At 33.7% G+C, this 14,153-nt stretch overlaps 2 protein-coding genes across 2 annotated transcripts; one reads left to right on the forward strand and one right to left on the reverse strand.

The window, feature by feature from the left end:
* Nucleotides 1–297: 297 nt before the first annotated feature.
* Nucleotides 298–6,932, reverse strand: LOC11430098 (DEAD-box ATP-dependent RNA helicase 1). Its single transcript, XM_003616192.4, has 9 exons — nt 6,797–6,932; nt 6,225–6,344; nt 5,651–6,143; nt 5,342–5,496; nt 4,366–4,543; nt 2,553–2,740; nt 2,081–2,285; nt 990–1,095; nt 298–768 (listed from the first exon to the last, which is right to left on the reverse strand). Exons 2-9 carry the CDS (start codon nt 6,335–6,337, stop codon nt 713–715), a joined length of 1,494 nt encoding a protein of 497 aa, XP_003616240.1. The 5' UTR covers nt 6,338–6,344; nt 6,797–6,932; the 3' UTR covers nt 298–712.
* Nucleotides 6,933–11,128: 4,196 nt separating this feature from the next.
* Nucleotides 11,129–12,588, forward strand: LOC11433653 (uncharacterized). The gene has a single exon (XM_003616194.4). It carries the CDS (start codon nt 11,204–11,206, stop codon nt 12,368–12,370), a length of 1,167 nt encoding a protein of 388 aa, XP_003616242.1. The 5' UTR covers nt 11,129–11,203; the 3' UTR covers nt 12,371–12,588.
* Nucleotides 12,589–14,153: the final 1,565 nt, after the last annotated feature.

The raw sequence follows: 14,153 nt of genomic DNA on the forward strand, positions 1-14,153 counted from the left end.
TTTAACATAGCAAAGGATGCACAACTGGTGGTTGAAGACGGAACTCGTTTAAAAATTAAATTAGTATTGCATTGCACGTATATCGTTGGAATAAGTGGGACTGCTAAGGAGATAACCTCTTGTTTAAGCTGATTTAGAATCAACAACAGAATAATCATGTGATCATCACTTTGAAGGACATGGAATTATTTTTCATAAAGTCATGTTTAGTTGGACTACAACACCATTGAAACACTAAGAAACGGCTATCTCATACTATCAGCATTATCCATAATTTCATATTTTTCATGGTCACAGTTAAAACAAAGCTAATAATTCCATGCAAACTTTTAACTGTATCTACACTAAAATGTGAAAAATATAATTAAAAAATAATCCTGCAGATTTGGATGAACACTTGTCATCGTTATTGATATATAATGGCATACATCTACCCCGTCAACAAAATAATCAACTAGTACAAAAGACCTCAAGAAATACAAGAAATGGAACACCACTGAGAATATTCCCTGATAACACGAGTTCAAGCCCTGAATACTTCAGCCTGTCATTTCCATTGTAGAACTTAGAACTCTCATTGTTAGTTGAATATTTCAAGGGATTACTTTGATGTTTTGAAGCTAACATGCTTTTCCCTTACGTGTTCGTGAATAAGCTGCTATTCCTATTAAATATATTTTTTTCCATTCACTTGTGCTCAGCTAAGAAGATTCTAATTCTTGGGTTTCTTTCGTGTCTTCGAAATTATCTCCTTGTATTTTGTCAGTGCTGCCAACAAAAATAAATAGAAATGACACTGATTTTATAAAACATCAAATCTAAACCCAAAACAACATAAAGGAAAATAACATCTAGAAGCGTCGAGTTAGTTCAAGTCCATACACGATATAATTTATCTTGTTTTAGAAATTTTCTCAAGCAGACAAATGTAGTGAACATAGAAAAAGGTGTGTAAGCATATACCCCTAAAATGCAATCAAAATATTTACCTGATTCGTAGGTAGTGTTGAGTGCTTCAATTTGACTGGACGGAACAATATGGTCCAGACAAGAACCACCCTCAGCCTTTCCAATTAACTTCTTAAATCGTCGAACCTGGAATGGAATAAGATTTTACGAGTTCGGGAATGATTTAGGACAGAATATTTGTGATCTGTATAGTATTTGACAAATTATATAATTCACAGTCATTACAGAGAAATTGGGACAGTTCCTATTGTGGAAAAAGATGGTGGAGTCTTGTCTAAGGACATGAATAGAGTAAGACTCGTAAAAAAACCAGTAAGGGGTGTTAACCGAGATAAATCAAATAGTTAGAAGCAAATGGATATCAAGAAAAATAGGTCAAACAATCATGAGAGATTTAGAGGTAAATCCCTAAATGGTCTATCTTTAGATTTTTAGATTTCATACATGATGGCGTTTTATGATACCAGTTAATTTTATTTCATATATCCAATCTCACTTTAAGAGAAAAAGTTTAGTTGTTTTTAATATAACACCGCTGTCAACAGATTCTAACAGTGATAGCCAAGACTCAATTACAGAACGACAATTATTGAACAAACACAATTAAATATAATTTTATTTTTTTTACAAAGATAACAGATCATACATAACTTTATTAAGAAATTAAAAATAAAAACACAAATTGGTATAATCATAAATTCTAATGCTAAGGACGCTGACAAGTTGAACAGACTCCAGATTGTGATTCAATTGGGCCCAAAACCTCACTGGTTTATTGAAGGAGAAAGAATGCAGTTTATTCAAGGAGAAATAAGAGGCATGTTTGCAGATCAATAAGACCAAGTTGAAAGTTCTACAGTGTTGTAATGAAGGAGATTCTCTTATTGTGTAATAAGATACCAAGTTCCTATTAGAGACCCCCATTAAAAATTGCAGGAGTCATTCGCCTAATCTTATACTAGTATACAACTTTTATTAATAAATAAAATTTTAATGTAAAAATGGAAGAATTAAAGCTCAAATTATAGCTTCTTCTATTGGCTCTAGTGCGCTATGAAATGAGGATCTAGCATAAAACAAGGAACATGTTTGAGATGATAAAACTTCATACCTCATCTTCTGACATCAATGTGAAGCAACGCCCAGTCTGGCCAGCTCTTGCAGTCCTGCCCGCCCGATGAACATGAGTTTTTATGAATTTGGGCACGTCATAATTAATGACATTTCTTACCCCTTCAACATCCATCCCACGAGTCAATGCATCAGAAGATAGAAGCACTTGAAACACCCCTTTACGGAATTCGTTCAATGTCTTGCTGCAGAAAATTAGCAACTTTTTTTCAGGTCAAGGACTAATCCTCGCATGTTCTGTTTACATTGGAAAATTATCACTTCTCTTTCAAAGCTTTCTTGGTAAGTTTTTTACTGTAAGTTAATTTGGTCAAAAGATATGCTAATCCAAACACACTAACCTCCAAGACCTGAAGTTCTTTGGGAACAAGTTTTGTATGTAATCTAAACAAGTGCACTTAGCATACATCACTCGAAATATCTACTATTTATTATGTGTCAATAAAACTTACCTTCTTACACGTTGATGTTGTAAACTAGAATACTCCTTGATATCAATTCGCAGATCTTCAAAACAATTTAGCAATTGGCAGAGACGATGTGTTGAATCCACAGATTTTGTAAAAACCAGGCACTTTTCTTCTCCCAGGGATTTCAAAAGGGCAATTAAATATAAAGGCTTGACCTTTTTTTCACAAATCTACAAAAATATAAATCTAATTACAAGGTAGCTGCAGATTATAATTCATCCATTTTTAAATTAAAGAAAATGCAGATGTGTGTTGTCATTGTCTGTGTATATGCATATATGTGAGTGTGTATTATATAATATGCCAAATTAATAATTAATGGTGAAAGAAGAATCCAAGTATGCTCATCCCACCATCTATTAAATGGCAATTTGAGTGTGTTCAAACAATAAGACTATTTGACCGTGTTGCAAATAGTTCACTCTGTGGGTACGCTTAGATGAGTTACTCATATATTGAATTCATAAAAATATAACATAAAAGAAAGTAAAAAAAAAAAATTAAAAAACTACAAATAGTAGCATACTCCAGGAGGGGGGGAAGTGGAGTCGAGACTTGTTCATTTCTACACTTGGTACTCAACTGAGCTTAATAGTAGATTTTGTGATCATATAAAAGATCTTCACAAATCACTCAGTGTGGAAATTATTTATGAACTGACAACATTTTTTTTGAAATGACAGTGTTATATCCTGATGACTTTACTCAACAAGAGAAAACAATTTCTAATCTATGTCAAGAATTTGAAACAAAAAAAAATAGTTTACTTCTCATTTGGTTGACTCTTCCATATCAATTGCTGCAGGTGAGAGATCATTTTCAGGCATGGAGATTGTTTGGAAATAGGCCGGATAATGAACTTCTAGTTAATGGTTTGATTATTTGTATTAAGAGAAGAATTGATGAAAAGTGTGATACATTGATAAATTTCATGATATGAATGAACGATGTGCATGGCTTTAGGTAAACATTATGATGTATTTGACTATTATGATTTACGGAAAACTACACTGACCTCCCTTGAGGTCTCCCTTTTAAGTTACCGTCGTTAGTGCTCTGTCAACAAAAACTTAAGAAAGTCACGGTGTTTCTACAACAAGCAGAAGCCACTCCCAGGTTCAAGTTTACAATTTAGCATAGGGATTTGCTTCTTCCGTGAAGACAGAGACCTAAATGTTGTTTCAGAACTATTGGCGGCGTATCGATGCAAGTTGATGTGTGCCGCCGCTCCTCGCTGTCCAAATCAGAAGAGTCCTCTCCAAATCAATTTCACCACCGTCTATGTTCTAATAGAAACTTTTAAAACCTCTTACCCTAATGTACTATTGAATTGCACTGCTATGTGATTTTAATAAATAGATGGAAAGTTGAAAAAGGTTTAAGATGTGTGCAGTGGCGGTGTAGTTTTTTCTTTTTGACAGAGCGGTGGAGTAGTTAGTCAAAGTGAATATGATAATGTACAATGGTCACACCGTTACACTGTAGCAGAGTTGTTGTACATGGTAGAAGGAAATCAGAATTGTTAAGAAAGAATTATACCATTGATGATATTTATTGAAGAGTAATAGAATATAAATTGTAGTTACGTAAACGGTATTCTGATAATGATAGCATTAAAATACAGTGAAGTTAGTTAAAATTTGCTTATATTTATACCAGAAAACAAAATATGGATACTTATTGCTTATAATCGGAACGGAAGAGAAAATCTAATTAAAGTAAATGGCATTGAAAGCAGTCTAGCTACAGTATTTCTAAATATTAAACAAGACAAAAGACCCATGCGATGTCATACCAGTTTATAAGATTCCAAATTTTCTGGGAGCCGATAACGCATTTGTCCAGCTTTCAATAATAAAGGGTGGTGCAAATTAAGCTGAATAAGTCTGCCTGGATCCTGAGTTAATGTCGCAGATAGAACCATCTTTGCCAGCCTGGGATAAGGCTTGTCCTTGAACCCCCTCTCAACTCCACTTCAGAAATAAATATCATATAGATAAATAAACATGTATATGTGCACTAATATAAAAAGTATGATTGGTATTAGACCTTCATTACTCTAAATGAAAATATAAAGGCAAAAATAACTATAAAAAAGACTAACTAAAGATCCATCTGGGTTTCAAAACTATAATCTCATTACTGACAGTTCCAAAAGATTAAATCTAGAAATCAGAGACATGCTGTTACAATATTAGTGTTCCAAGTACTATTTTCAAGAATTCAATGGCCTACTGAGCTATTATTAATGCCACAATAAGAAGTATAAAAATTTAAAACCATAAAATTGGCTTTACATTATCAATACAGTTTGAATCTGTATAGACCGGCTTTGTTTAACATGCACAAGCAAAATGGTCCTGCACCATGCACAAGTGACTTTTTCACCATCGGATCAAAAAGTCAAATCATTTCTCATTTAATTTAATGGTGGGATTTATTGATCCAATGGTGAAAACTAGCTTGTGCATGATGCAAGACTTGTCTCACTTGTGCACCTTAGAATTGGCCGTATATACAATATAGCAATTTTACCATAATAAAATAATTTCTAGGTGTGGAACATAGAGGTGACATTTTAAATCACATCATTTGAAAGAATAACCAACAACTTGTGCATCATGGATAAGCAATGGAGTATAGCTAGATCAGGCAGAAGAATAAAGCTTCTGTTTGTTTTCCAACATGATCAGAATTCAGTGGCATTCGCTTCTATTAGTTAATCATGAAATGAATGTTTCAAAAGACAAGTGAATAGCGTTTGAACTCACCATCTTCTTCTGGTTCTTAATGCACTAGCAGAACAGGGGAAAAAAGAAGCAGACGGTAGGGAAAAACCATCATCATTAGATTGGATCAGTTCAAGCACAGTAGGCAGCCATGATTGGTATGCCTCACGAAGCAATCGATCTGTTTCATCAACCACCTGACATTATTTCCCTCATTATCATATCATATACAATAATATATCACTACCATAAAAAAGGAAAGGCTCAAACAAAAACAAACCAAATTTAAATGCTTTCAAAATTAATTGTACAGTTAAAATAAAAGCAAAAATAATGAGAATTTAGACTTACAAGATAATAAAGATGCTCAAGCGTGAAGCCTATGGTAGTATTAATGTGATCCATAAGCCTACCAGGGGTTGCTACCAATATGTCAACTTTACTCTGAAAGCGAGGAAGTGAAATGCAATGTGGATCATAGCATGTGCCTATATCACGTGCCGGCATTTCAACGAGCTCAGAAATCTCATCAGCTAAGGATGATTGTCCAACAGCTAATCCGACACGCAGGCCTAATGGAGATGCAACGGCGTCAAAGACTTGTTTGACCTGTAAAGCAAGGTCGCGAGTGGGAACGACAACCAAGGCGCGGAGACATTTGGTGACACGGCCTGATAGCATCTGCACCAAGGGGAGAGCGTATGCGAGGGTTTTGCCGCTTCCGGTGGGCGAGTTAACACAAATGTCACGCTCAAAATTGCCGGGTCCAACTGTTTCGTGCCAAACTGCAACTTGCACTGGGAATAGGTTTGAGATTCCCATGTCCTCCAATGCTGACTTCAACCTGATAAAAAATTGTGACTGAAAATAAATAAAAACATAAACTAAACAAAAGTAACAGTGCAATATAGTAATAGTACAATACTTAGGGTGGAGAGAAGGGACGGAATGAAGAGGAAGTTGCTGAGTGAGAGTGACGTCGACAGGGTCTCGCATCCATGGCAAAGCAGGAATACTCTGTTGCTTTTCTTCGCCCATTTTGTCCCTGTTTGGATAAACAGCATATCGCATGAGAGGTTATACTAAATAAGCTATTCGCATTTGGGTGTGTATATTGAAAAGTGTTTGAATGTACAACTACAAAAGCACTTATAAAGTGTAGTAATTTTTAAAAATTAATTAATTTTTTTACTATTCGCCTATTGAAATTGCTGGAGCAAATATCATGATTAATCACAGAATGGTTATAGAAATTCACCAATCACCATAATACAAATAAAATTGAAAAACTCGGCAATCACATGTCATTTAAAATTATGTAAAATAACATAGTAACTATTCAATGAATCTGTTAAAAATGAATTGTATGTGAATGTTATGCAGTTATAATTGAATACATACAAATTGAACATGGGAATGAAGCAAGCAGATATACATAATGAAAGGAATAATGGAAGAAATGGAAGAGATAGGGTTTGATGAAAGCTGCGAGCGGACCTGGACTTCAGAAGGTGAAGAGCTGGGCGTGGGCGGACGGACCTGGACTTGCGAGCCGCACGAGAGATGAAGAGAGGGTTTAGTTCCTCTTGTTGTTTCTTGGGGGTTTAGGGATAAAGATTCACTGCAGTCACAATTTTACACGGTCACTACAGTAAAAAGGCAAGGAACAAAAGTCAATTTAAAACAATTAATGTTTTTTATAATAAAAACAATTAATTTTTTGAATAAGAATAAAAACATTTAATGTTATATTGTTTTCTTTATCGACATCATGTTATATTGTTACTCTTGGACAAGTGCGACGCATGAAAAGTTGATTATCTAATAAATATGATAGTTGATCATGAAATGAAATAATAGTTGTTGTCGAGCATAAGTTAATGCTTCTAAAAGACGACAAAGACAACAACAACAACAAAAAATTATCTCACGAAATAAGATCGACTACGTGGATCGAAATAAGTTATATTATTCTATTATAAATAATATGTTGATCCAACTCATTAATCTATAAATATTTTTTAGTAGTTTCTCTTATAGGTTTTCTAGGTCTTCTTATACCTCTTGTAACATGACTATCTTATATTTGATCTACTCTTCTTACTACAGAATCTACATGTTTTCTCTCTACACGTTCAAACCACCTAAACCAACTATCCACAATATTTATAAGGCTAAAGTGCATTTTTTTCCCCCTAACTTTCAAAAACTTGCAATTTTGACACCCTAAGTACAAAAACTACAATTTTGACCCCTTAAGATTCCATTGCAATAATAGTCATTTTGGTCATCTCCTGCGTGGCATGCCACATGTGTAAATAATTAATTAAAAAATAAAAAATACCACACAATCATTTTATATATTAAAAATTAAAAAAAAATCAGAAAATTAATCTGAACCTGCACGCCCTAACTCCACTCACTCTAATCTATCCTTATTCCTTTTCACTCATGAATTTCTTCAAATTTGTTTTCTCCGACGACGCTTGGAACTTCGGCAGACTCATCAAAACCCTGGCATCCATAATCAAATTAACGACTCTAATTTGGGTTGGATTTGATTTAAAAGAAAAATCACTGCCTAACACTCTTCTTATATCCATGGCCACCACAACAACATAGCAAGACACACCACGTGCTTCACACATGACGACACAACATAAAACACCGCGAACGAAGATGCAACTAAGAACAGTGAGCCGGAGAACTACCTGGACGACGACGATGATGACGGGAAGGAGGAAGAGCAGCAAACTGTGAATTATAGAAGGTCAAGAATGGAACCGAGTCTTCTTGCTAGTATGTGCAGCAGGGTTGTTTGTGGATTCCCGTTTCTTCTATGCTCTTTCCGTCAGTGATGATTCATGTATGTTGTGAAAGTTGGAAAATGATTACAATTATTATACGAGTAAATAGTCAATTTCTCTAAAATTGTAGATTATCCGTTTGAAATTAACAAAACTTCAATTATCCCTTAAAAATTGCATAATGTTAATCAATTTACCCCCTCCATCAAATTTTTCTGTTAATTATGATCAAATACCCCACTGAAATTTTGCACTTATGTGCAAAATGCCCCTAAACTTGAAAATTTTTTTTTTTTTTTATCCTGACTCAAAAGATATTAAAGGCAAACAATTAACAATTATTGATCATATAAATCTTTATGGAATGTATGTTTATGCAGCTATTGGTCATATAAATCTTTATGGAAAGTATGTTACTCTCATGTGTTTTAAATAAAAACATATATAGAAGACTTTTTTTTACACAAGTTGTTGGTAATTATGTTAGAGTATGCAGTCATAAAGTACACAAGTCTTTGATAATTGTGTGTCCTTAAAGAAAATTCATAGGTTAATATCTGCAGAAGGAAGAAGAAACAAGGCTTATGTTTGTGAATTTGCAACTTAATTAATAATATAATTTTTATAATGCAGGAAATGCCATATCTATTAGCTACATCATGTTAAATAGATTATGTCATAGACCTTCTGCATGAAGCCGGTATATCACATTGTAGTACAAAGTTATGTGATAAATATCAATTTTTTGCTACTATGACATTCTTGTCTTGGTTTATTTCAACAACTTAATATATTTTTAATGTTTGGTTTTTAGTTTTACCTTCTTTGTAAAAAAAAAAATCTTGCTCCTTGTTGATAAATATATATGAAATATGAATGAAAAAGCTGCACATGACAAAATCATGATTTCTTTGGCATATATTCATTCATTTTCTTGTGAATAGAATTTTTATGACAATAGGTACAATATACTACTTGAAGAACTAAATGTATGATTTTTGGTAAGAAAAAAAAATCTAAATTTTTAAGTTTAGGGGGCATTTTGCACATAAGTGCAAAAATTCTGGGGGGGTATTTGATCATAACCGTAAACAGTTAACAAAAAAAATTGACGGAGAGGTAAATTGATTAACGTTATGCAATTTCAGGGGGTAATTGAAGTTTTATTAATTTTGAGGGTGGTAATTGACGAAACTTACAATTTCAGGAGGGAAATTGACTATTTACTCATTATTATATGTTGCTGCTAGTTGGAAATGAATACAATTTTGTGTCTTTTGAATTAATTTTTTTTTAATTTTAAGATTGTTATGAATACAATTTTAAGATTGAAGGTTTTCTTTATTCTGGGTGATGGAGAGTCAATTGTGGTTGTTCTTGAGATTGAGAGGAAGAAGAAATAAAAGATTAAGATTTGGGTTTTTTTTTTAATTTCATTTTCATTTATTTAATTTAAAAAATGATAATATTTTTTTTTTTTTAATTCAATAATTACACATGTGGCGTGCCACGTAGGCATTGACCGGTCAAAATTGGCTAAAAGGATTAAAGTTGCAATGGGCTAAATCTTAAGGGGTCAAAATTGTAGTTTCTATACTTAGGGGGCTAAAATTGCAAGTTTTTGAAAATTAAGGGGGGAAAAGTGCACTTTAGCCTATTTATAATATAGGTGTTGTCTCAACTATCTATACGATGTTGTCATTTCTAGGGGTGTTCAAATCCAAACCGATCCAAAATAAAACCGCAATCTGATCCAAAAAAAAAACCAAAAACCGCAAAAAACCGAATATTTTTGGATGTGTTTGGAGGTTGTTTTGGAAAAACTGTTATGATCAGTTCGGATTTCGGATCACCTTTTCAAAATCGAACCAAACCGAACCGAACCGCAAAAGTAGATTTTAATTCTTATTTATTATTTTATTAGTATTATATATTGCATTAATTTAATCTTTATTATTACTACTTCATCTATTTCAAATATAAAACTATAGTAATGGACATTGCCATTTATTTTAGAAAATGGAGAAGTTTCAACTCAAAAAAATAGATAATGAATCCTACCAATGAATGGATCCCACCACCATTAATTATTTATGTTATTTTTAAATTTCTTTATATTTTTATCTCTTCAAATGAGAGAAATGAAGAGAATTGTAAGTGAAAAGGGTCCTAACTCGTTGTTTGAGTGTGAGCTACAACATATCTTTTTGGTTGTGTGAATTATGTTTTGGTTTTTACTGGTATGTAGAATGGTAGTTGTAATTATACGTTGGTTGTTTTACCAAAACTATTCATACACAAGGCAGTACGAAAAATGTGAAATTGTTTATGAAAATTAGCCAAATTTAATAGTTTTATTGATTTGTGTATGAACAACTTTTTTAAAACTATTAATAATGTACACTTTTAAAAGTGTACGTGTGATCAAATATCAAATAATGCGTTTAAATTTTGGTGTTCACTCATTTTTGTCTTTTCAAAAAAAAAAACTGTTCACATGATAATTGGTCTTAAAAAAATTTGTAAAAAAAAAAAAAATTGCTCTTAAAGATATTTATTTAACTTCTTGCAACTTGCATATAGAAGTCAATGATCATAATTCATATGCATTATGCATGTTCATGTGAGTTATTGCCGGATCTTAAGCGGGTTTTTTCCTCTCCTTTGTCAATCCACAAGGAACTAGGGATCTGTAATGCATGTCTTGTGTATGCAATTTCCAATCCTACAAACAATATAATAAAATGCTAATTCTTATTGCATAACAAACACTTCCCAATATTCTTCAAGGCTTATAAAACTTCCACCATCACCTCAAGACCGAAACGAAAGAGCATAACAAGTGGAAAATCTTGGTCAAACTGTTGACTTTCTATAAAACACATTATAAGTCAAAACTCATCATGATCTACCTCCACTTAGTGCTTAGCACACAATATAATACTATACCAAAGGAATCCTTAACACTTGACAATAACTTAATAAGAAAATGCTTAAAATCTTCACATAAAAATGGCTACCTTCGAAGCTTAGTAACCATAATCAAACTCAAAATCAATCTATAACAAACCAATAAACACATTCCTATTTTTGTAACATGGGTTCTAATATTAACCCTAATCCAAAAACCCTAACCACCAATTTACTCTTCATTTCCCTCCTTTTATTCACAAACCTCATAACACTCTTTCTTTCCTCAACTTACCATTCCTCCACGTGTACACCAAATTTCACAACCACCGCCACAGCCACAGCCACCGCCGCTGAAGACAGCGCCGGCGACGGTTACCTCCCACCGGAATTCTTTGCTTCTACGTCACCACAAAAACTCCCACTCGGTTTCAACCGAAACTTCAACTCTGACACCGTCCACCCTCCCGCCGGCAGTGCATGTACCCTATTTCCCGACGATATCCGCAGCTTCATGTCCTACGACGTTAATGGATCATGTCCAGACGACGAGATTCTCTCTCAAAGACTCCTCCTAAAAGGCTGCGAGCCTCTCCCTCGCCGCCGTTGCCGTCCGGCGGCACCACCAAATTTCCCACAGCCTATCCCCTTCCCTTCTAGTCTCTGGTCCACACCCTCAAACTCCTCAGTCGTGTGGACCGCTTACACATGCAAATCCTACACATGTCTCATTGACCGTTCCCGCACGCAGAGAGGCTTTGATGATTGTAAAGACTGTTTTGATCTCAACGGCCGTGAGAAGCACCGTTGGACAAACCCTAGATCAAACGGTCTAGATTTCAGTATCGACGATGTTTTAGAAACACGTAAACCCGGTTCGGTTCGAATCGGTTTAGACATAGGTGGTGGAGTAGCAACTTTCGCGGTTCGAATGAAAGATAGAAACATTACAATTATAACAACGTCGTTAAACTTAAACGGTCCTTTTAATAGCTTCATAGCTTCAAGAGGGGTTCTTCCTTTATATATGAGTATTTCACAACGGTTTCCGTTTTTTGATAACACTTTGGATATAGTTCATTCCATGCATGTTTTGAGTAATTGGATACCAGAAACATTGCTTCATTTTTTGTTGTTTGATGTTTATAGGGTTCTTAGACCTGGTGGGTTGTTTTGGTTGGACCATTTCTTTTGTGTTGGGGATCAATTGGAGAATGTTTATGGACCTATGATTGAGAGTGTAGGGTTTAAGAAAGTTAAGTGGGTTACTGGGAAGAAGCTTGATAAGGGACCCCAATTTCAGGAAATGTACCTTTCTGCTTTGTTGGAGAAGCCATTCAAGGATTCTTGGTGAATAACAATGTTTTCAAATTTCTCTCTCAAAAAAAAAAAAAAAATGTTTAAAAATTGAACCGAATCAGCTAGTTCAATCGCGTGAATTTGAATTGTCTATGGTTAATTACTTGAGTGGCTTGATTGCAATTTTGTCGTAGTTTGAATGATAATTACGGTTAACATGATGAACTATAATTTTTTTGTGGTGTTCGGGGTTCGAACTCCAGACTTTGCATATATTCTGCATTTATCAATTGAGTTAAACTCACGACGACCATCATGAAATTAATCGTCCAACATGGTAAACTAAAAAATAAAAATTCATATAATAATTCCTTAAAAAAAAAAACAATTCATATAATAACAATAATAATAAAATAAATCAATCTTGACAATTACCGGTGGCTCAAGAGTATAGGTGGGTGATGACCAATCCAAAAAGTAAAAATTCATATGATAATTTAGCTAGGGTTTTGTATGGTTTAGAGAGGACTTTAAACCTCGGCATAGTGGATTATGAGTTTTCTCCCTTTTGAAAAATTCTATGGTGAAGTCATGAAAATGATTTTTTCGGTGGAGTTAAATGTCTAATCATTAAACATTTGTGTGTTTAATCTATGCCACATCAGATTATATATGGTGTATTGCACATTTATCCATAAGGTGTGCCATTATATCTTTACTTATTGCAATTGTGTCCCTGATTAAATCAAAATTAAACATAAATTCTCATGTGTGCATTAAGATTGAAATTTTCCTTAATATTTTGTATGAAGACTGATTTGTAATAAGGTAAAGTTTAGTTTTAAAGTGGTCCACAGCATGACACTAGCTGACATGACATCGGCAGTTATACTATTGACTAAACAAATAATTTTTCCAAAAAAGTCGGTTTTCTGATTGCACCGTAGAAGCCCCTTTTCTTTTAAGTCTTCCATGTATCACACTTATATTTGCGGAGTTTTGCACAAATTCTCGAAGGTTTACAACCCCCTCTATTTTATAGGGGTTTCTATTCTCCTTTTGTATAGTCCTACCAATAAATATTCCACCTTATTAGTAATAGTATCGTTAAAAAAATATCCAATTTAAAATTTTATAATTTATAGGAGTTGCAAAATACATAGTTTATTTTTTTTTTGACAAAAATAAACGATATTCATTCATTCAAATTGACAGAGTACATCGATATAATACAAATTCAAATTTGCTAAAAACAAAAGGGATGAATCCGTAAACAAACTCACATCATCCATGTTAATAGCATAAAACGGTAAGGCATCTATGCCTACAAATATGACTAATATGATTATATTCAAGTCTCCGGAATCCTCATGTCTCCGGATCTGCAACGTTGACGACGCAAAGTCATTGTCATTGATCGGATCTGCTCTTGTTCAAAGCTAATCTTTCAACCTGAATCAAATAAACACCGCACTAAGACGGGAAATCAAAAACACGCTGCACAAAGACGGGAAATCAAAACAAACAGAGTCGTTCAGAGACGACGAAATCACAAAAACAAACGAAAGAAAACAGAAAATATGTGAAATCACTTATTCAATTAAGGTAGAAGGAAAAACAATTCGGAGGAGTGATTTTTGAGTCAAAATTGACCATAAATCACCCCTCTGACAACAACAAGAAGAAGAATAAGAAAGAGGGCGACGGCTAAAGGGAAAAGTTTATTATATAGTGTGTTATAATTAAGTTTTCTTTTTCACGCGTCTAATGTCACTAAACGTAAATACATAGTTCATTTTATTAAAGTATTCAGATTCCATTTAAAATTTAACTATCGT

The sequence above is a fragment of the Medicago truncatula genome, chromosome 5 (assembly GCF_003473485.1).
Source record: "Medicago truncatula cultivar Jemalong A17 chromosome 5, MtrunA17r5.0-ANR, whole genome shotgun sequence".
NCBI classification, from domain to species: domain Eukaryota; kingdom Viridiplantae; phylum Streptophyta; class Magnoliopsida; order Fabales; family Fabaceae; genus Medicago; species Medicago truncatula.